The sequence below is a fragment of the Odocoileus virginianus genome, chromosome 3, assembly GCF_023699985.2.
Source record: "Odocoileus virginianus isolate 20LAN1187 ecotype Illinois chromosome 3, Ovbor_1.2, whole genome shotgun sequence".
NCBI classification, from domain to species: Eukaryota; Metazoa; Chordata; class Mammalia; order Artiodactyla; family Cervidae; genus Odocoileus; species Odocoileus virginianus.
In genome coordinates, this window is record NC_069676.1 from 92,047,951 (window position 1) to 92,072,315 (window position 24,365).

Sequence of the window (24,365 nt, forward strand, 5' to 3'; positions counted from 1 at the left end):
CCAAGAGTGTATGCTACAAGATTAAAAAATTCCCACTGAATATAACAAAATAAAAAAAAATCTGTAAATAAATATAAGGCATTCTAAAATAATATCTGCAAAAATCAAGAGTCCAGCAAAGATTTCTATTATCTAAATTTTACTTCATATATTCATATATTCTTCAAAATAGATTTTAATTGTAGTGCCACAAATTAGCAATGTTCAACTGCTTACCAAAATACTCTTTTCTGGAAACTAAATGCTACTACTTAAAAAAAAAAAAAAGTTAGGTGCTTGAGGGAATAAGAATGCAGCAGAAAATTACAGGAGCCCACATATCCTTTTTCTTAAATTTAATTTGTCATATATAAGGTTTTTATATACAATCAGTGTGCATTGTAACAGTTTTTATTAAAAGTCAATCAAGTTTATCTAAAATGTTACCTGGCTGCATAGCACATTTGACATTATTGCCCACATGAAAAGGAAAACAAATGGATTTACAATAACTTTTGGCCTTTTGGATTCTGAAAGTGTTCATAGACCTACCCTTTTAAACCAAATGCATCTGAAACAAATGTTTCCAGAGCATGCAGTTTAGATTTTACAGATCATCTCACCATTGTTACACAATATTGACTAAAAAAGGGAAAAGGAAAGAAATAACATGTATCTAATAAAATAGTCAATATAAAAAGGACTATAATGGAATTAAGTGGCCCCTTTCCCCATTTTTTTACATTCTAAACAATGATTCCATCAAGACAAATCATTAAAAAGTGTTATTACACTGATATATATATATATATATATATATTTAAACAATAAGAAGGCCTGAGTTGGTAGGGAAAGGAACAGTCAAAAAAAGCCTGAGAAGGGGAAGGAAGTAAGGAAAGCTCATTTAATTCATTTACAATAATTTACAGTCATTGTTTGTGTGTGTGTAAAAAGGCATAATAATAGATCACAAACAGGAATTTCCTGGCTATTTTACAGATATAAGTACAGAATTTAAATATTCAAGCTTGTGATGAAAAGCGGCAAGGTGGTCGCAGTGTACAATGTAAACAAGTAGCTTTGGAAAGTGAATAAAGTCCTTGAGTGTGTTTTCTTTATTAAGAAAAGAACTCTCTTTCATTCCTTCCTGAAACATGATCACAGGTAAGAGTAAAGTTCATATACAAACATAATTTAAATGGACGTCAGTCTAAAATCACTGACTTAAAAACAGTTTTATCCAGCCTACATGGAAGGGCAGTGTTGAGGTCCCTGTAATAGTAAACATTTTCCATTTCTTTAAAAAAGAAAAAAAAAATAGTACTACAATATTTGTAGTACAGTGCAGCATAATCCTTAAATATAAAAATATTTTCTCTTCTGTTGGGATAATAGACCTTGCATCCTGGAAAGAAGTAACAATACTGCTACTGACAGAAGATCTGTTTATATCTTTCAAGTCATGTAAGGCAATTACTGTGTTGGTTTATGATATATGGCTAAAAGAAAAGTCCAGAAAAGACAATATCAGTTTTTGTTATGTTTTCCGACTACTCCAGGTATGCTCAGGTGTACTTTTGTGTTCAATTGAGTGTTCAAAAGGAGATCTGGAGCCATAAGGAGACCTCTGGTCTAGTGGAGATCTGGGGCCACTACTGGAAGCTCTATGGTCCATCTGCCAATCTGAGTGATACCTATAATCCCTGGAAGATTTATGGTGTGTATATTCAGAACTTGATCGATGGTCTGAATGTAACCGATGATCCGAATGAGAACGATGATCAGAATGAGTTCTGTCTTTTAAACTTCCTTCCAAATTTGATCTGTGGTCTCTACTCCTGTGATCATCCAGTTTTCTGTGTTTCTCTCTATCACTATAATATCTAATAAAAGAGAAATTAGGAATTTTAAATTAGCAATGCTAATGAAATGTTTCCAAATAAATCTTACTAAAAATAAAACAAAAATAACGCATACTTCTAATTGTATACAAATTCAGTATTTCATCACAAAATTTCCTGAGTTCATTAAAAATCACTGAAAAATTATCTCTGCATATCTTTGGAAAAACTATTTCATTCATAAAACTAAAGTGAAACCATACAAAGCACTTCAGATGGCATCTAACTTCACATGGCCATTTAAGATTGGTTGCTACTTTTTCTTCTATGCATCATTTGCATTAATGCATCTTTACTGGAATTAATTAATTAGAATTAAGATAACTACATCCATCTAAAATACCCTTGAAATCAGAGCCCTTTGAGTCTGCAGCAGGAAAAATAAATAAAAATCTCTAAAATAGTCTATGATATATATATTTATAAAAGAGAACTTTTATTGGTTGGTGATGCCTATTAAAAAGCTTCCTTAATCTGATTATTTATATAGGAAGATTTGATATATAAATCACTGTGAAATTTACTCCACACATAAATGTGTGGCAGTCTGCTAAAAATCTATGGGAGTTTAATGAAAAGTAATTTCTAAGATGTTTGCCTTTTCAAATAAAATACACCAAACATAACTTAATGGTTTTTTGTTCACAAAAGGTCCTTATTATAAGCAATATAAACTGTTATGCAAGTCTGTGAAATTATAAACATTTACCGCTACGAATATGGCTTTTCTTTCTCATTGTGTGCTATTCTAAGTTTATATTGTGGCTGTACTTCTCAGAAGAAATTTCAGTGAGCACAACTAAAATAAAGACAAACCTTTTAATTTCTTAATTTCTGATCTTTTACTCTTCTGGGTATTTTTATTTGGCTTATTAAATGAAAATATCCCCTTATCAAAAGGAGTAAAATGTATTGTTATTCTATTCTAGTTGTTTACTACTTCGACTTCAAAAAAACAGTAACTGGAGAAAACTTCATGATTTCAGGACTATCTTCAGATTGCTTTGATTAAATTTAACCTCAATGAGTTGTTTTCACATAATTATTCAAACAAAAATTAGTTTTTTTTAATGCAATGGAACATAGAATTCACCATCACACTTCAGCCACAGTTCATCAGTCTTTTATTTTATATTTTGAAAAGTTATTTTAGCCGATATTCTCCAAACCAACAATGAATCCCATGACTACAGAACTCTCTACACTAAATATTTTCTTACTGTATACTCTGACCTTAAATTTATAATTAAAAACCCATTTTTTCTTATTTAACCTTTATTTTACATCAGATGTGTTTTGATTACCTGAAAACTGAATTGGTCAATAAAGTCAAACACAACAAATAAAGACATCAATATGCAAAATTTTAAAACTGTCAAGTTTACCTGCTGTCTTGCTTGTAGTGATCCCAATCACGATGATCTTTACCATTACTAAAAGAAGAATAAGGTCTCTTTCTAGAGTCACTCTTCTTGTACAAATCTCCCTGATGTCGGTCTTTATGATGATCATGATATTGAGATAAGTGTCTGTCAGATGAATAACTGTCCCTGCTGCTGTCATCATGATTTGTATTCTCTTTTAATCTTTCCACATCTGTTAGATAAAAGTGTCCAACTTCCGTTAATGACTTAAAAAAATACATGGTAAATAAAAGTAATTTAACTGCTAGATTATAAGAACTCCTGCTTCAGCTCCAACCAACAAAAGTGAGAAAGTCAAAGTGTTAGTCACTCACTCCTGTCCAACTCTTTGAGACCCCATGGACTACAGCCAACCAGGCTCCTCTGTCCATGGGATTCTCCAGGCCAGAATACTGGAGTGGGTAGCCATTCCCTTCTTCAGGGTATCTTCCCAACCCAGGGATCGAACCTGAGTCTCCAGTACTGCAGGCGGATTCCTGACTGTCTAGTTCCCAAATACAAGCAGTTCAAGCCCTTAGAAAATAGTTTATAAAAAGCCATACTAAGGCTTATGAATAGGTTTACTTTAATCTGAAATGTGAAGAATCACAATGAAAAATATAAGGTCCATTTCCTTCTCAGACTACACTTTTTATGACTCTTGCACAGAACAATAAATTACTCAATTAATTAGATTAATATAATTAATCTATTAATATTAACTAATCTGTTAATATTCCAAATAATTTTTAAAAAATATGCTCAACAATTCTATAATTTCTAGAAACTGGTAATAGTGATTTATGAAAAGTTAATAAGCTAAAAAGGATTAAGACACTACATTTAATATGGGCATATATCATCTAAAACACCTCACCCTCCCAGTAAAAAAAAAAAGTCAGTTTTCAAACTGACTTTCCAAAACAATTAAGAAGACTGACTTACCTGGATTTCTAGTCACTTGAGTATTCAAGCTGCTGTTCTGGTCATTATTTTGCTAAAATAAATACACATATGTAAGAATCTTTTAAGTGGCTTCAAATAATGTTGTAAAACATGAAAAAGAAAATCCTGATGCTAAAAGAAGTTCTCCCCTATTAGAATGTATAAATGTAACATTAGCAGATATTTTTTAAAAGCAGAAACTGTGGGTCCCATGACCTCTTTTTTAAAAAATTGAAGTGATTTTAGACTTGAGAGAAAAGCTGCAGAAATAGTACTGAGGGTTCCCACATGCTTTTTACCAGTTTCTCCTAATGTTAATATTTCTTATAGAACCACAGTATACTAATCAAACCTAAAACTTTATATTTTAGTACAACACTCTTAACTGAACCACACACACTTTATCCAGATTTCCCACTGAGGTTCATCTTCTCCAGAATCCAATCTGGGCTCAGGTGCTCTTTGTCTCCTAACAATCTGGGATAGTTTTTCTTGTCTTCCAAGACCCTGACACTTGATGAGTACTAGACAATTATAGAGTATTTCTCAACTGGGGTTTATTTGATATTTTCTCATGGTTTGACGTGTGATTCCTTTTTGCCAAGAATTCCACAAAGTGATATACCTTTTCAGTACACAGTACAGGGGGTTCATGATGTCAATATGTCTTAACACTGGTGACATTAATCTTAACTGCTTGTTTAAGGCCAGTTTAAGGCGGCGAAGGCAGGTTTCCCCTCTACAAAGCTATGATTTTTCTCTTTGTGATACTGCAAGAAGATCCAACCAGTCCATCCTGAAGGAGATCAGTCCTGGGTGTTCACTGGAAGGACTGATGTTGAAGCTGAAACTCCAATATCTTGGCCATCTCATGCGAAGAGTTGACTCATTGGAAAAGACCCTGATGCTGGGAGGGATTGGGGGCAGGAAGAGAAGGGGATGACAGAGGATAAGATGGCTGGATGGCATCACCAACTTGATGGACATGGGTTTGGGTAAACTCTGGGAGTTGGTGATGGACAGGGAGGCCTGGCATGCTGTGATTCATGGGTTCGCAAAGAGTTGTTTCTTGCCCACTAATTTTAGCTTTCCTTGGAGGAGCTTACCTGCAACAATTTTTACTGTGGTATTAATACTTTAATAAAGATTTTCTATTTCCCTTATTCCTTCTACATTTATTAGCTGAATTCTTGTATAAAGAAGAATATCTGTCTTAATAACATAAAAAAAATGATGCATTTACTTACCTGAGATTCCTGCCGTTTTTTAATAGCATGCTTATATAATTTATGTAATTTTCTTGCATCAAACTCAGTAAACTTAGATACAAAAATCCACAGGTTTCTAGAAGAATAAAAGGCAAATTAGTCCGTGGAAAATACTTAGTTTTTAATGAAACCCCCTTAGCATACACAGAAACACACACATCTTAGCCCTCTCTAGAACAAAGTCTCAGGATGTTATTTCTAGCATTAAAAAAACAAACAAACAAAAAAAACAAAAAAACCTCCGTAAGTGGATAAGATTCCCAATAAAACTAGACAGTGTTAACTTTTACTTCTCTTCCAAATTCCTTCATTTTATAAACTTCAGATTTGAAAAGTAGTAATCAATCCTAATTTGAAACCAAAGAGTAAGTAAACTTACAAATCAGGATGGGATTCATATTATGGTTCAGATTAGATATAAAAGGAATAAACTATGTTAGTAGTTCAAGTAAAGTATCATCAGAAAACATGGATTAAGCTTGTGAAAGAGAAGTCCTGAATAATGCATTAAAAGGCTACTGTCATTTTATAACTGTGATGTAATGTAATGTCCTAAGAGTAACGTGATCAGACACTGTAAGCCCAGGACAGTATTCTGTGTTTACGCCTCTCCTCCCATCCCAATGCTGGGATTAGGATTAGTAATTGACCATGGTAGTCCTTCACAAGTTCAGATGCAGTCTTTGGATTCATCCCAACACAGCTTCTTCAGAGCCACTGCTAATCAGTGACACCTGAGTTGAAGTCTGTCTGCCATCACTTTAAGAGTAATAATTTCATATATTTACAATTTTTCCAGTAGGTATGTTAAAGATTTTGAATCTTGCTTACATAAACAGAGTAAAGAAATTACTAAATAGCCAATGATGAAGGTTTAGTGGACTACCCAACATCAATATCTTTACTGAGTTCAAGCAACAGATTTTAAGGGATTTTTTTTTTTTTTTTGGTTGTGCTGGATCCTTGTTGCTATGTGGGCTTTTCTCTAGTTATGGTGAATGGGGGCTAGCCTTTAGTTGTGGCGTGTGGGCTCCCCAGTGCAGTGGGTTCTCTTGCCGCAGAGCCATGGGCCCTAGGTGTGCAGGCTTCGGCAGCTGTGGCACACAGGTCCCCGAGTCGCTGTTCTCGGGCTCTGGAGCACAGGCTCAACAACTGTGGTGCACGGGCTTAGCTGCACCAAGGCATGCTGGATCTTCCTGGGTCAGGGACTGAGCGCATGTCTCCTGCACTGCAGGTGGAGTCTTTACCACTGAGGCACAAGTCCAGATTTATGTGATGTTTTAAAAACAGTAAAACCCTGTGTGTGTGAATAATGACTTTCCAAAAGAAAGTTATCTCTCAGTGATAGTAACAGAAGAAAGTCAGTCTAAAAAAGCAAAAATCCTTAGCTAGAAAATAACTTTTCTCATTCTTTTATATAGGAGAAATAAAATTATATAACAAAAGCACTTACTTTGGGGATTTCTTAATAGCCAAGACATATTTCTCTCAACTACCAAGCACCCATCAATTGCCCAGGACTACAAAACATATACTGTTATGAAGTATTTAATGAGATAACTGCAAAAAGTACCTAACCTGTAACCATCCTTCAGGTAGGCAGTCAAATGTAGCAGAGAATATTTAAAATAAACAAATGGGGTAATGAGACTAAGTGACTAGGTAAGGCCAGAAGACAGGGTTCCTAATTGTTTTTCCACTAAGATCAAACATTCCCAGCCTTTTGATTTTGAACACAGATATGTGTGAAGAGCTGCTAGCTAGTAAACTACTAAACTGCTAGGTGTTAGTAAACTTTGGAAATCAGAAATCTGTGCATCATGCAATAACTACAAAATTATCCCAGCATATGTGTATACAGAGACGGATAACTGGTGATTTCTAAAAGAATTCTTACCAGTGTTGTTAAGTCAGTTATAGCTTTCTCAAGTGCTTTCTTTTCTTTTTTAGTTTGTGACAGCTATTTGCTTAACTGCAGTATAAGATGATACCAATTCTTCATCAATATTTGGGTTTATAATTTTACAAAAACTATCAAAATGTATTGCAGTTTAAAGAGCAGTCACTCCAACCCTTATATTTAATGTGCATATATATGTGTAATACTCAAAATTTGTTTCTCTAGTAATACTTCATATAGCCTGTAAGTTTTGGCTACTTAAGTAAAATATGCAGCATATTAACAAGGCTTATCAAGTTATCTAGACTAATATTAGCAGGCTAATTTAAACTAAAGGAACATTTTCATAACACATGCATAATTATTTTGTTAATTTTTCAACATCATGAAAGTTTTCGTACATCAAAGATACAAAAGAACTTTACAATGATCACCCATATACTTAACACCTAGATTCTCTTATTAGCATTTTACTCTGCCTACTTTATCACATATCATTCCATATAGCCATCCCTCTGTTACTCTAATTTCTGTTTGCATTTCAAAGAAAAAGTATAGGTATTAATGTATCTCCTCCTAAACACTTCATGCATATCAATAAGTAGAGTCAATATTACTTAGTTTTTTTATTTGAAATATTCTTTAGACAATACTATTCTCTAATCAATTATCAATGAAATGAAAGAAAGAAGGAATAGCTAATATCAAGTCATTAAAGATATCAGATAGTGGTTGGGGAAATCAAATCATTCAACAACTTCAATACTAAATATATTAAAATCTTTGTAATTTATATATTAGCCAAATCCCATTGTTATTCATTGTTTGACATTAAACTAAAACAGCTTCTTTTGAAATTAAAATATCAAAAAAAGCAACTGAGAAAAAAATGGGTGGAGAACCTGAGTATTTTTCTAAAGAAGACATACAGATGGCTGACAGGTACATGAAAAGATGCTCAATATCACTAATCATCAGGGAAATGCAAATCAGAGCCAAAACAAGATATATCACTTCACACCTAACAGCTATTATAAAAAAGGTAAAACAAGTGTTGGCCAGGATGTGGAGGAAATGGAACCCTCATGCACTGTTGCTGGGAATATAAATTGGTATGGTCACTATGGAAAACAGCATGTAAGTTCCTCAAAAAATTAAAAATAGAACTACCTTATGATCCAACAATTCCACTCCTCTGTACTTCTCTGAAGGAAATGAAAACACTAATTCAGAAAGGTATATGAGCCGCCATGTACACTGCAGCATCATTTTACAAAAGCCAAGACATAGAAGCAACCTAAGTGTCCATCCATAGATGGATGAATGCATAAAGAAGTGGGATTCTCTCGCTCACACACACACACACACACACACACACACACACACACACACAGAAATATTACGCAGACATAAAAAGGAACACAACCTTGCCATTTGGGACAACATGGATGGACCTGGTTGGGTAGAACATACAACAGAAACAGACTCACAGAAAACAAACTAGTGGCTGCCAGAAGGCACGTGCACAGATGCCTGAGCGAGACAGGTCAAGGGCATTAAGAAGTACAAACTACCAGTTACAAAATAAACATATCACTGGGATGTAACATACAGCACAAGGAATAGAGTCAATAGTATAAAACTCTGTACGGTACCTAATCTATACAACTACGGAATCACGACATTGTATACCTGAAACTAACAGTGGAAGTCAACTATACTTTAATAAAGTAAAATGCAAGTTTTGTCTTGTTTAAAAATAAATGAAATTAAAATTGTGACTAATGTTATTGGGTTCTATTAATGTATCAAGTACTTGAGTTATTCGTTAAAGATAATGAGTACATTCTAGTTCTCACTTTGTTGTTCATTACAACAAAAGGCTAAAAAGGAACAGCATGTCTTTATGTGCCCCCCTCCCCACAAGTATCAGCATGTCTTTAAATTTTTAAGAATACTGTGTTAGGGAAATGGTCATCAGAAGATGTTAAAATGTTCACTATAGGTATGACATTAACCTTGAAATAAAATTTATAAGCAAACTTCAGTTCAGTTCAGTCGCCCAGAAGTGTCTGACTCTTTGCAACCCCATGGACTGCAGCACACCAGGCTTCCCTGTCCATCACAGGGACAAACTTAGAAAATTAAATAATACCCAAGTGAAGTGAAATCCACAGCAGCTGAGAAAATTCAACTAGTCCTTAAATGAATTTATAGACTACCGCCATTCTACAGTTCAAAGAGTAAAGAGGTAGGGAATTAATAAACTGTGTTTTTGTTAGTAATTTCTCTTTAAAAATCCCTTTTCCATAGAAAAAAATCTAGTTGAAATCAGATCTGGTCCTAATTATATCACCTGCTAAACTGTGTGATCTTGGGCACAACTCCAGACCTGGAACTAGTGCAGCATGAGTGCCTTGTTGAAGTTCGTGCACTACATGCCTCCTTTGCCATCCCCCAGGTCCTGGCCCTACAAGGTTGTTTACCTGAGTCCAGTTTTTTTTCTTCTGTAAAGTGGAACTAATAACTGTTAAGACTTCCTAAACGGAGCATTTTTAGAGTGATCTTAGAACGAAGCATAGGAAAGTACAAGTGAAACACAAATACAATTATGCTTATCACTAGATTACAAGTGATTTTTAAATAAAAAACTAGTGTCACATTTCCTCATAAACTACTCATGTTTATATACAAGCCAAAATACTTGTATATAAACATCCATAAGCAAGAAATAAAGCAGGTTATAAAATTACGGTTACTATAAAAATTGGCTTAAAGTCAACTGCTGTATAATCACGGATCAACTCTCCATCTTTACAACTGCAGGAAAGGTCTTAACCGTTCTTCCTTTCGTAGAATCAGAAACTGCGGCTGTGTTCAGTGGGGTGGAGTAGGGGTAGGGTCGGGTGATCAGAAGCTCAACCTTTAACACAAGGGACTCTTACCCTTGCTTCTACATTTTCCCCCAATTTTTCTCCAAGACAGCACTGAGTAAAAACTAATTTGCTCTTTAAATATTCCTCAGTTAGGGTCTTTCTGTTCTCCTTTATCATTTAAAGGAATCTGGTATAATCAGAGACAGTGGTAGCAGGAATAAGTACCAAGGAATATGAAATTAAGGTAGATGAGAGTGGGAGGAAAAATAAAAGGTAAGTTGCCCAGCTGTGTAGAAAGACGAATAAAACCTTGAAAGTTAAGGGTGAACACAAAAGTCTCTTGGCTATTTGGTCTCTCTTCTTTTAGAGGTTTTTTCCTCCCCTTTTCCTAGTAACTAAACCTGAAGTAACTACTTGTATTAGTCAACATGTAATTTTAACAAGATGCTGCACATTTCTAATCTAAAAAGCCAGTAAAATCTATACTCTGCCTTCTTCATAAACTCAAAAATCTAAACTCTAATTACATGAAGGTTTAAAACCTGGTATGTAGTACACAAGTATTTTCAGAGAGAAACTAAGCTCTTTTTACACTAAAGGCGGGAAATAGTTTTAATATAATCCTGTAATCAAATTCAGCTTTAAAGATAACTCACTGCATTTCTTTTATTTTCTAATTTATTTCAAACAACAATCAAGAATATGTTCAGGAATCAATGACACAGAAAATTTAACTTTGGCTCTTAAATATGAAAAGACAGAGAATGTGGCTGTATTCTCACTTAATCTTGATGTATTCCTATCCTGTAGTTCTGTATTTTAGAGGTCACTGTATGAGTAGATAAGAGTTTGAAAAAAATGGAATAATTCTCTTTTATGGTATTTAGGAAAGCATTAAGCTCCAGTATATATATTCCAACCATAAATAAACTATTAAACTAGACACTATGAATATAGTACTTGAGAATTATTGCCTCTCATTCCTCATAAAAGGGCTTCCCTGGTAGCTCATGTGGTAAAGAATCTGCCTGAAATGCAGAAGACCTGAGTTCTATACCTGGGTCGGGAAGACCCCTGGGAAGGGATAGGCTACCCACTGCAGTATTCTTGCCTGCAGAATTCCATGCGCAGAGGAGCCTGGAAGGACACAGTCCATGGGGTCGCAAAGAGTCAGACATCAGTGAGCGACTAAGACACACACACTCTTCATAAAAATCTTTCATTTTTCTTCAACAACTGAAAAAATATGCAGTCTTAACATTTTGCAGGTGATAATACTGGGGGACTCATACATAGTGGTAACTGTTCAAGGTCATAAAGTCAGAAATTAGGCAAGTTGCAACTAAGTATGCATGTTGTGTGATGCCAACCTCAGTGATCATTCCATGTCATTACAGGCACACGGCTTTAGACTCTTCTTACCGTCCATGCAAGGCTTCAGTTTCTTTAGACACGAGCTCAGCCTCACTCATTTACAAAAGCCTAGTGATCATGATCAACTTCCTATCTCCTCTTTCTGAAATGAGTCCTGGTTGAGTTTAACATGGGGATAGTTTTTTTTTTTTTAATTTAGTGTAATCATGTCTCCTGCAGAAATGTGCAATAAAGTGTTTTGTTTTGATATGCAGCTGCACTGCACATAGCAAAGAAATCAGTAGGTTAATAAACAGTTGTTAATAACTAGTTTATGCTCATTTTATTGTTTTCCTAGCCTGTCTAATAGTCTGGCTTAACAGTGACCTGCATTTGGTAATCATTAAGTGATTATTACCACTTATCACATTATAGTATCACTTATCACATCATTTCATAGCTCAGATTTACAATTTTAAGATCAAATATGTTGTTACTACTTCTAAAATGAAGGGGAAAATAGAGTCTCCATTTTACATTGCTTGAGGAATGTAATAAAAATCGATTTATTTTTACAAGGCTTTATAGTCATATTGAGAAGATGAACTGCTAAATTTATGTAACACATTGGCACACCAACAGCTGAAGATATTACTGAGAATAATTTGGTAAATTGGGAAATTTTTAAGAATAAAATGCAATCTGAATGTTAATTAAACACCTTTCACTATTTATCTAAAGGCAGAGATGCCACCTGTGGTTTATCATTATGCATAATTAAGGAATCACTTATTTATAAAATGTTTTAAAGGAAAAAGATGAAAACAATCAGCCTCCCCCTGTACACATTCTGTAACCTAAACTTCAGGAGGTGAAAAAGAAACTGAAATACAAGAGAAAAACAGTGAAGTGAAATTGCTCACTCATGTCCGACTCTTTGGAATTCTCCAGTCCAGAATACTGGAGTGAGTAGCCTTTCCCTTCTCCAGGGTGTCTTCCTGACCCAGGGATTGAACCCAGGCCTCCCACATTACAGGAGGATTCTTAACCAGCTGAGTCACAAGGGAAGCCCAAGAATACTTTAGTGGGTAGCCTATCCCTTCTCTAGCAGATCTTCCTGACCCAGGAATCAAACCAGGGTCTCCTGCATTGCGGGCACATTCTTTACCAGCTGAGCTATCAGGGAAGCCCTAGACACAAGTAAGAGGCAAACAGATGGTTACACAATTACAAATTTAACACGTCCTGAAAAATACATCACTTACTTTCTCCACTGCTTGATTTGTTCAGGATTTGTATACTCTTTCAGACATTCCGTAATATGGTCTCCGATTTTTATCAAGCACTGTCTAGTATGTTCCAGCTGTTCTCTTTCCGAAAGGCCTCTCTCAGGCCTATCAAGCTGCTTCAGTGCTGCTTTGACCGGCCTCATCCTCTCTTTACACTGAAACAGGAAAAGAAGAGCAGAACTGCGCATTAAAGGCATGGATTCAACACAGAGCCACTTCTTCCAGTGACACTTTTACATGAGTAAATGTAACATGAAATGAGCATTAAACCGTACCTCACAGTTCTTAAACGTCCAGAATTTTCCCCTCAGACTTTATTCAGAAAGCAAGGTTTTCCATTATCATTTAAAAATCAATCTTTGTGTAAGTAAAAGCCTTGGACTTTACTTACTTTTTAAAAAAAGTTACTTTCTACACTGTAGCACACCATTCTGAACAGTTTCAATGTTAAAAGATAAAATATTTCAGAGGATAACTTAATATTCTATATTGGCTCTAATACAGAATAAAATGTAAAAGAAACTACATTGTAAAATGTAAAAGAAACTACATAGCTATAACTTCAATATACCTACAAGTATAAACTGTCTCTTCTTCTAATTCCTTAGGACAAAACAAAGTAGCTAATGATGAATTTTGCTGTTATCCTATTGCAGGTAGTCAGGGATGTCAGGGTGTTTGATAGAAACCAATCTTTTTCCTCGGCCTACATATCACAAGAATGTTAGTACAAGGACAACATACCAAAAACTGTACCATTCAATAAAGTCCAATTTATGTAATAAAAGCTATTAACCTTATACCAAAACCAGACTAAAAATATTGCTAAAAACCAAACTACAGAACAATTTTATTGTATATAAATGCAAAAACAACTTTAAATTTTATAGTAATTACATCCACGAGTAGCAAGTAGGGTTACTTCTGGGTATGCAAGGATGGGTCAACTACAGATGATGTATTTAGTTGACCTAATGCCACCATTTATTTGAAAAACAGAAATCCTCACATCCCTGCTGGGAAGGGTCTTTCTTATAATCAGGTGTCTACCTCATATGTGAAAATTTGTTTCTGAGTACTTTATTGTTTTATTGAGCTATTTCTTCACATCAGTTGGGAAACTTCCCATCTTTTGTCAGGCATAATTTAAATAACACTGGAAACACTGGGAATTATGTATTCTTTAGTTAAAGTTAGAACTCAGCCAAGCCTGACTTTTTAAAAAAGGGAAAACATTTCTTATCTAATTTTTATGTTATTCATATTTGTTATCTACATTTTCTATTTCTTGTTCAATTTTGGTAGTTTATATTCTGCTGTGGGTGCATGCTCAGTTGCATCCAACTCTGCAACGCTGCAGACTATAGCCAGCCAGGTTCCTCTGTCCCTGGGATCCAGGTAAGAATACTGGAGTGGGCTGCCATTTCCTTTTTCAGGGGATCTTTCCAAGCCAGGGATTGAACCTGCATCTCTTGTGTCTCCTGAACTGGTAGGCAGATTCTTTACCACTGCACCACTTGGGAAGCCCCTTGTAGGGTGAACACATACTATATTCTAGGCATTGTTCTAGACCCAGAAAATAGAGCATTAAATAAAATGAAGACCCTGCTTTTATGGAGCTTGTACTCCAGTAGGAGAATAGAGCAAACAAATAAACAAGACATAGTGTTTAAAATGGTGACAACTATGATTTAAAAAAAGAAAGACATGGCAGGGAGCTTTCTACCTTATATAAGATTTCAGACAAGGATAATGTTTGAGCAGATACCTAAAGAAAACGAAGGCGTAAGCCATTTCAAACAAAGGGAAGAGCAAGTAAAAACGTCCTGTAACTTGTCTGACATGTTCAAGAGAACAGTAAGAACTCCAGTACTATGAAGTGCAGTACTATCAAATTCAAATACATTTCTAAATTTAAAGTTTTAAAAGATCAATATAAACTCAAATGTTACAGGCATTTTTTCCAATAACCAGAAACTTTGCTACTTACAATGCTGAATGTCTTCTGATCCAGCTCTTCAGATTCTTCCGCTATGGGCACTGGTTCCCCACTTGCGGTGATGTGGACTGGAGCATCCGACACTGAGGATTTCTTAGATCTTTCCTTGCTTTCAGACTTGGATTCACTCAACTGGTGAAAAGAGAGAACAAATACACAACAACAAAGGCAAGAGTGATTGACACCTCCAGAAGAAAATTTACTCTCACTGCAGTCTATAAAGTTTATTCACATTTAACATCCTTACGTATTATTTTATCTTTTCTCCACTTGGGGAAACCAAAAACAAAGCTATCCTATGATATTACTTACTAGGTAAGGCATCTAAAAAAGGATTTAAACCTGTTTTCTACTCTACTAGATATGCATATGTATTTTTAAAGAACTGTTACTGAGATTAACTGAGCTGACAGGCAGTTTACTCTCCTAAAATGTAAATATGTTGATTGTGTAACTTTCTAAATTTTATATTATGATTTGCATACCTTTTCTTCTTTTATGTCTTTTTCTTTCTGTATAGCTTCTTTTACTTTGTTTTCTCTTTTCTCTTTAAAATCCTTTTCCTTTATATCTTTCTTATCCTCTTTTTCTTTTATCTCCCTTTTAAGTTCTCTTTTATTTTCCTTTTCTTTTGCTTCCCTCTTTTCTTCTGGTTCCTTCTTTATACAAACATCTGGCTCAGTTTTTTCTTCACTGTCTCTTTCTGTTTTAACTTTTTTGTTTGGATGTTTCACAGAAGTGATTTCATCCTGAAAAGTGCAAGTATGGCCAATGTATTACTAACCAAATCTTGACAAAGACTAATTTCTTTTCTTTGCATGACTACTGATTGCATGTATGTGGATTCTGAGAGAAATAATCCAGAATCCCATTAGTAATGATACATGCAATAAAAACTAAGATAAGCCAATCCCATTCAAAATTTGTAACAAAATGAGACAATGTCTTCAAATGGCAAATGTTTGAAAAGGAAGGACCTTTGCTCTCTCCCTTTAGTGACATATGATATTCTACTGGATGGTAGAATTCTATTCTATAAATGAGACTATACAACAAATTATAAAAAAGGACTTCAGTATCTAAAAGTAAAATTTTAAGCCTAAATTCAAATTTCAAATGTAAAGCATACTGAAAACTTGCCATGTGCCCTTTTCTATATATAACAGGTTGCTTTTCCAAAACACATTCTTACCTTATCATCATCTTCATCAGACTTTTCTGAAGGCAAGGGAGAAGAATCACTCTTTATTTCCTCTTTCACTTTTATAGACTTCATTGCTTTATTCTTCTTACCTCTTGCTTTTCGCCTTTTTGAACCTCCCTAAAAATAATTATTTTTATTCTCACCAACCCCACAGATTCCACTAAAAAATCTTAAATACTAAATCAATTAAGCTAAAAGAATAGACACTCCTACCCAATCCTTAATCTGTTGGTACTAAGCTACACCAATCTTAGAAATTATCAACAAAAGTGATATAGCTTAATCAAATGCAAATTAATCTGAATAAATGCTAACTGTAATTATTCTTAAAAAAAAAAAAAGAGCAGAGAGAAGTAGAAGGGCTGTTCACAATCCTAAATTATCATCTTCAGCTAAACAATGCCACCAGAGATAGCATTAGAAATTATTTGAAATAGTACAGAGGTAGTTATTAACACTGTGGTCACAGGTAAACTTTCAAAGGTTGCTTTAGTTTCCAATCACCTCTCTTTCACTGCCTTTTTCCTTCTTCTGTGGAGCACAATCAATAAATAAGCTTGGTGATCTTTAATACTTCCTATTCCTTAAGCTGCCTAATGTCTCCAAATCCAATTACTGCCCTGTCTCCAGTAACAGAGGCTTGACCTCTCGAAAAACACCGCATTTCACTCCAAAAGTTGCTCCCATACTAAATACTAGGAAAAAAGAGATTCTTCTTCTGAAAGACATGACTCAGTCGAGTTTTAACCTGAATGCTGAGATCAGTTAGGCAAAATACTACCATATTCAAACAAAGCTACTAAATTACAGATAAACACATTGATGAACCCATGTTAACCACAGGAATCTAGGGTGATGGGGTAAACTAGGTTTACCTTATCCAAAAGTAAAGTGCCCTTAAGCATCGTATTTTAACTTACTGCACCAGAAAGCCTCTGAGCTTCTTTTTTTGCAAGATCTCTACTAAGTAATTTGATGAGGTAGTCTGCACGTGTCTGTAATTGTTTTGCTTGTGGCTTTTTATCAGGATCATCTGGAAGAATCTGAAAAGCAATTAATTTTTTCATCTTGTCTTTAATAAATAACATGAGAAATAATCATTTAAAAATGCCTTCTCATAGAAAACATGTATAATGTGCTAGCAAGTTATAACTCTTGAAAGATTAAACAACAATGAATGTAAAATACATTTTTTATACCTATGCCACAAAGATTTCTTTCTCTGGAAATGAATTCTAAATACACAAGAAAACTATCCCTCTATTCATAAAGAGACTACACATTATGAGGTTAGAAATTTCTTTCAAATATATAATGGTATATTAGCAGTCAGTGTTATTAAAATCATAGTATTCTTAGATTTCCTTCCTTCTAAACAGTGTATTTAACTGTGAAGTATATAAAAATCCCTAGAATATAAAGTATTTTCCACCTAGAAGAAGACCCAAAGCAGGCACTGTGAGAAACCTTTTACAATGAAAATATAAACTAATTTTGCTTCATAGTAGCAAATGACAAATAGCTGAAGGTTCCCCCTCGTCCATGAAGAAGTAAAATATAAAAGATAAAGTATAAGAACTGGGCAGGCCTCCAGTGTCTCCCATTCTAGGCGAAGAAATGATTGTATGAGTGTGTGCTGTGCTGTGCTGTGCTGCTTAGTCATGTCCAGCTCTTCGCGACCCCACAAACTGTAGCCTGCCAGTCTCCTGTCTATGGGGATTTTCCAGGCAAGAACACTAGGGTGGGGTTGCCATGCCCTCCTCCAAGGGATCTTCCCAACACAGGGATTGAACCCGGGTCTCCCGTACTGCAGGCAGATTCTTTACCATCTGAGCCACCAAAGAAGTCCAAGTATACTGGAGTTTGTAGCCTATCTCTTCGAGGGGAACTTCCAGACCAAGGAATTGAACCGGGGTCTCCTCAACTGCAGGCAGATTCTTTACTAGTTGAGTTACCAGGGAAGCCCATAACGAGTGTGATAGCATCAAATCACCAAAAATCCTAAACACTGGTATTTAAATACACACACACACACACACAAAACAATCCTTTTCTGCTCTTGATTAATATAGATAGTTAAAGATTAAATGAGAGGCTTACATTCTAACCTGATGCTGTGAAAATAACAAATGAAATTTCAGAGGTAAAGCAGAATCTAGACATCATTTAAATTCAATCCCTTCATGAAAACCAGATTCCAAAAAAGCCAAGATCACAAAGCTAACTTTCCTGACCCTGAGTTGACTTTATTTCTAACATAATTTAAAAGCAAAATTCAATTTAACAAGAATGGTCAACAGAATCAAGTATTTCAGTACCTTGTGTGTCAGACTGAGGTCAGGATCCATTTTAATCATTTCCCAGCTTCCATATCCATATTCATAGATACCAATTAACAAATTGGAATCATCTTCTTTGCCCCAGTCTATATCAAAATGAGCTGCCTTCGTGTGGCATGGGATGATATACCTATCATTAAAGTTAACAACCACTGTCAAGTTTATAATTGCCTCATTAAAAATTTTGAAAACCATATTTGATCATTAGAACTTCAAAAGATGGTGCTTTATTTTATTTTTAAAAACATTTCATTCAAACTGGCCATGGAATAAAAACCACTTTTAACATACACTCATGTCCAAATTATTGAGTAACAAGTATTTTACAACGGAAAAAATAACTTACTGCTTTCTTTCTTCTGGATCTGAAGGAATGGATTTGTGCAGTGGTATTAATTCTTCTTCATGGGAGATGACCAGCTTGGCATTCACCTGTACACCTGATATTCGGAATGTTGGGCCCTTTACTTTTCCAAGTCTACCACCTATATTTGGAAAAGAATATTAAAAAGTATAAAATATATAATTCTATAAAATACAAAGCAATGTATGTTATTACTTATATAAAAAAGTAGTATTATTTATTTACCTATATTTTTAAGTATTACTTATTTGCATTAAGGGGAGAGGCTTGCTGGCAAACCTTAAATTTCACTCCAAGTCTTTTCACTACATACTAGTGATTAAAATATAGCATAAGAGGATTCACAGAAAGCATTTCACATACTACAGCAAACACATATACTGTGCTGTGCTGAGTTATCAATCATGCCCAACTCTGGACTGTAGCCCGCCAGGCTCCTTTGTGCATGAGATTTTTCAGGCAAGAATACTGGAGTGGGTTGCCATTTCCTCCTCCAGGGGGTCTTTTCTGATCCAGGAATCTAACCTGCATCTCCCCAGTCTCCTGCATTGGCAGGTGGGTTCTTTACCACTGCACCACCTGGGATTAACATGTCAGTCATTCTAAATGAGTTTCAGTATGATTTTTTTTCAGTACATCTAACTATTGAATCTTATCTAATTATTTTTATTTAGAAAGATAAATTACAAAGTATAATGAAGTAACTATGTTAAAACCAATATCACATGTGTATACTTCTAATATCTCATCTATACTATACTAAAAATACAGTAAAGAACCCACCTGCCAATGCAGGAGACATAAGAGACATGAGTTTGACTTCTGGGTCGGGAAGATCCCCTGGAGGAGGGCATGGCAACCCACTCCAGTACTGCTTGGAGAATCCCATGGACAGAGAAGCCTGGCGGGCTACAGTCCACAGGGTTGCAAAGTCGGACACAACTGAAGTGACTTTGCATGCATACTAAAAATATAGTAGAACTAACAATTTCTGATGTTACCTCTCAGCAAGATAATATACCAGGCAGAGAGTTTCTATTGCCTTCAAAAATACAGTTATGTTACCCATTTTCTATTACCTGGAAATGGCCTTACTTTGTTTTGTAAAGCATCTTTTAAGATTAATAAATAGGTAACTTAAGACATGCTATCAACCAAATTCAATAAAAGCAGATTTCAACAATTTCATTTATCTCTCTTTAAATCACTTTCATTTTAATATCACCTGTTCGTTCTGTTCCTGAAGAGTTGTCCTTTAAAGCTTTAATGCAACCATTATGTACCAATTCTCCTAGTCGTCTGAGGTCTGTCTCTGACTTATCGACTAATTCAGCATCTCGAGCAATAGCATCTAATCTATAATAAAATAATACAACTTTCAGGTAAATGCAGAGAAAATGAAGCCGTTTAAGATACATAAGAGTAAAGTTCTATAATTTTTTTATTACTACACAATAAGCAGATAATATGAATAATGATAAATGTTCAAAACATTTTTTTCTTCATCTAAAATAATTATATAAGTATACCATTGTAACTTCATACAGGTCCTCTCAAAATAAAATAGAAAATATCCCTATTTTAAGGTGGAGTTTGGGGGAGAAAAATAGAATTAAACCAATTTGAGTCTCTGCAACTCTATACTTGGGATAGTAGTTACAGCAGTTATTGAGAATAACTGATAAAATTGGTCTCTGAAGTCAAAGGCTAGGTTAGCAATTTAGCTTCTTTCTGGATGAATCTGCTATTTTTATAAGATTGTAAGGAAAAGGTATGAAAAAGCATTTGAAAAGTACTTTACAATTATAAAAATGCAAATGTTTTATAGACCATGTATTTTATAGAAAACATTTGTAGATAAAATTTTAGAGACTAGAAAGAATTAAGGATAGTACTAAAACACTTTAAAAAATCTCTTTGAAATTTGCTTTCTACAGGCTAATTTTGTAAAAACCTGTTGCAGAAAATTTAAGAATAGTATAAATAAAACTGACAGCATGCAACACATTCTGTAATTCCACTAAGAATGACAAATGTATTTACCTTTCCAGAGGGCCACCAAATTTCTTGTAGCTCTTGATAAACCTAACAGAAAATAATTGGTTTAAATGTGGGCTTTACTATTTGTTACAAAACAGATATACAGAAATAATACTTGTTAGTGTAAATATTATCAATAATTCAAGGCACTATTACTAACAAAAATGAATAATCTATGCTAGAATCAAAATGTTAAAAGGTTAGGTACCAATAAAGATAAGACATATTTTAACACCCAGGATAATATTTAGAAACCAATATAAATAAAACAATAGAAGCTAAATTTTATTTTAGAAATTACTTTATTATTTTCACAAGACAAAAAAGGGTCAAGGCTATCAGAGGAAGTGTCTCCAGAATTCTCAATCAATATTACACCTCCTCACATTTCAAGTGTTGATAAAAATTTACTGAATATAGTTTTAAATCATATATATGGCATTCTACCAACAGTGGAAAAATAAGTATTACTTAGGAACAAAGCTACCCAAGTGGTTGATGGATGAGGGAAAATATCCAGGAAAAGTAGAAGTTGCATTGCCTCTTCAACTAAAGACAGAAAGTCCAGCAAATCAGGTGGCCATAAAAGTACCCTAAATAAAATCTAACAATATATTTAGTTTTCTGGTAGAAAAAAATGAGGAAAAACTTTATCAGACAGGTCTATGATTTAAAAGAAATGAGTTACAATAGTATGAAAGAAACATCAAACTCTCAAAATACAACAATGAAAAACCTTTCACAAATTTCATACACAAAAATATTACATAAACAAAATAAGCTATTATCCCATCCTCCGTAAATAAAGCTGTGTATATATATATATATATATATAAATACATTTTGAAATAAAACTACAATTTATCTGAAAGGCCAACCTTACCTCAGTTCCTATTTGGACATATCAAACACTTTTAACATGGTTATTTTCAAAAAAACAATCACCCCAGCATAAAAAAACTAGAAAAATATGGAACTAAATTACTCCCACATAAACAGTAATGTTGGGAGTCATACACAGTGAGAATTTTTAATAAATAATGTATCGAAGTATACATTCATTATTCAAAAGGACCACTATTCTGAACCATATTAATAAAACCAAAATAATTTAGCAGTCCAAATAGAGTAACAATAAATAACACAGCAAAGATTAGATGCCAAACTCATTTTTGACTCATAGTTACAATGAACAACCAAAATCAGAACCACCCAATCCCCACAAACTTATATCAGCCTCTTCTAAAACTTTATATTTTGTGGAATTTGTTTTAATTTCACCCACTACTAAAACCAAGCTGAAGTAAAAATGGTCTTATGTCATCTTACCGCCGAATTTCTGCATCACTAAATCCTTTAATATTTTCCCGAGGGATAGTTCGTGGTCTTCCACGTTTCTTTGGCCTTTTTCTTTCTGAAATTGAATCACTATCAGATCCAGAGTATCTCCTACTTCTACTGCGCCTCCCTTCACTTCCATTGAAGCTAATCTGGAATTTGAAAACAAAATTTTGCCCAAGTTTAGGTAAAGCAGGCTTCTGTTTTAAGAGCAATGAAAGCATTATGATTGACAAAATTAACAAGTACATATCAAAAATATTCTATAAACAAAATTAAAAAGCAAAAAAAAACCCCAAAATACAGATTAATGTCAAAGAGTTATATTAATAGTCTTAATGCTTAGAACATTCTAGTAAAACAGCAGGAAAATATTCATTGTCCTTTTGTAAAAATATGTGAAAGGTTATTAACAGTGATTAATCAAATAACAAACAGAATTATACAACCTCTTGGTATATTTTTTAAAATGTGAATTAAAGTAACAATGCAGTGTAATTAAGTAGTTAATCCATCAACTTGACTAATATTAACTTATTAATACTAGCCAATATTGGTACTGGTAAAGAAAAACAAGATAGTCAAACACCTCTGATGGGTATTCATACAACAGAGGGCAATTTGATATTGTATCAAACATCTTAAAAATGGTCATTCTGCTAACCCAGCAACATCATTCCTAGACATTTTTTCTGATAGCAGAAATGAAAAGGAATACTTGCCAATAAAGTCATCTTTATTGCAAAGGTAAAAAAATCTAATCTACAAAACATTAATTTCTATTACACACATCAGATCACAAGGCAATCAATAGGCTAAAAGTAAGGAAATACAGATTATAAGAGGTAGAACTCGAATACTGGCTTACTTGTGAAGAGGATGAGTGGTAAACATCAAGTACCATACAAGAAGGTAAGAGAAAAGTCAGCTAACATTTGCTAAAGACTGAGCTACTGTGAGAAGAGAGGATTCCTGGGGACAAAAAACACAGGGAGAACCTGCACCTACTCGCAGGCACTTCTCCACAAACCTCCACCAACTTTCACCAGGTGGTCATGAGAAAGACTGGAAATGGGGCTCGAGATTAGAGAAAATTTTCCTTCAGGGTGAAGGCCTGGAGAAAGACAGAGTCATCTTTGAGGGGATAGTCAGGAAGCCTGGCCAGATCATTCTCACCTACAGAACTGAGGACACAGCAGACCTAATATATTTGTAGGAAAAGAAAAACCAAAAACTGGCAGGGCACAGTCTGGGGTGTGTTCATTTGCCTCAGACTCAAAATTTAAGGAGATAACAAAAAATTCAACAATCAAGACATAATCCTGAAATAAAACAGTATTCTAAAAAAGCAGAAGCTAATGCAAAGGCACTAAAGTTTTTCCTCTTGCCACAGGACCCAATATAGCTTGGCATGGCACTGCTACCATTATTTAAAAATCTAACGTTCTGTTCATTTGAGCCATAAAATAAACACCAACAGATTTCTAAAAATTCATATCATACAAGGTATGTTCTCTGACCATAAGAGAATTAAACTAGAAATCAACAATGAAGATACCTGGAAAAATCCCCCAAATATCTGAAAACGAAACAACACACTTCTTAAAAAACCTATGCAAAAGCTTTCAAGTTTAATTAGGTCCCATTTGTTTATTTTTGCTTTTATTTCTAATATTATGGGAGGTGGATCACAGAGGATCCTGCTGTGATTTATGTCGGAGAGTGTTTTGCCTATGTTCTCCTCTAGGAGTTTTACAGTTTCTGGTCTTATGTTTAGATCTTTAACCCATTTTGAGTTTATTTTTGTGTATGGTGTTAGGTGTTCTAGCTTCATTCGTTTACAAGTGGTTGACCAGTTTTCCCAGCACCACTTGTTAAAGAGGCTGTCTTTTTTCCATTGTATATCCTTGCCTCCTTTGTCAAAGATAAGGTGTCCATAGGTACGTGGATTTATCTCTGGGCTTTCAATTCTGTTCCACTGATCTATATTTCTGTCTTTGTGCCAGTACCATACTATCTTGATGACTGTGGCTTTGTAGTAGAGCCTGAAGTCAGGCAGGTTGATTCCTCCAGTTGCATTCTTCTTTCTCAAGATTGCTTTGGCTATTCGAGGTTTTTTGTATTTCCATACAAATTGTGAAATTATTTGTTCTAGTTCTGTGAAAAA

General features: G+C 34.4%; 1 protein-coding gene across 3 annotated transcripts in view; it reads right to left on the minus strand.

Moving 5' to 3' along the window:
* Positions 1-320: 320 nt before the first annotated feature.
* The window catches only part of CHD1 (chromodomain helicase DNA binding protein 1), a 74,790-nt gene continuing 50,745 nt past the window's right edge, over positions 321-24,365 (minus strand). For 2 of the 3 annotated variants that reach the window (XM_070465855.1, XM_070465854.1), the window contains 14 exons: positions 22,190-22,350; positions 20,864-20,905; positions 20,046-20,176; positions 18,803-18,941; positions 18,436-18,586; positions 17,038-17,160; positions 16,106-16,234; positions 15,399-15,662; positions 14,905-15,045; positions 12,891-13,069; positions 5,476-5,572; positions 4,229-4,280; positions 3,266-3,476; positions 321-1,862 (listed from right to left, as the gene is read on the minus strand). In XM_070465855.1, the coding sequence (XP_070321956.1) occupies positions 1,517-1,862; positions 3,266-3,476; positions 4,229-4,280; positions 5,476-5,572; positions 12,891-13,069; positions 14,905-15,045; positions 15,399-15,662; positions 16,106-16,234; positions 17,038-17,160; positions 18,436-18,586; positions 18,803-18,941; positions 20,046-20,176; positions 20,864-20,905; positions 22,190-22,350 (2,166 nt within the window). In that variant the 3' untranslated portion in view covers positions 321-1,516. The remainder of the gene's footprint in view (positions 1,863-3,265; positions 3,477-4,228; positions 4,281-5,475; positions 5,573-12,890; positions 13,070-14,904; positions 15,046-15,398; positions 15,663-16,105; positions 16,235-17,037; positions 17,161-18,435; positions 18,587-18,802; positions 18,942-20,045; positions 20,177-20,863; positions 20,906-22,189; positions 22,351-24,365) is intronic. The other variant, XM_070465856.1, reaches the window with a different exon arrangement.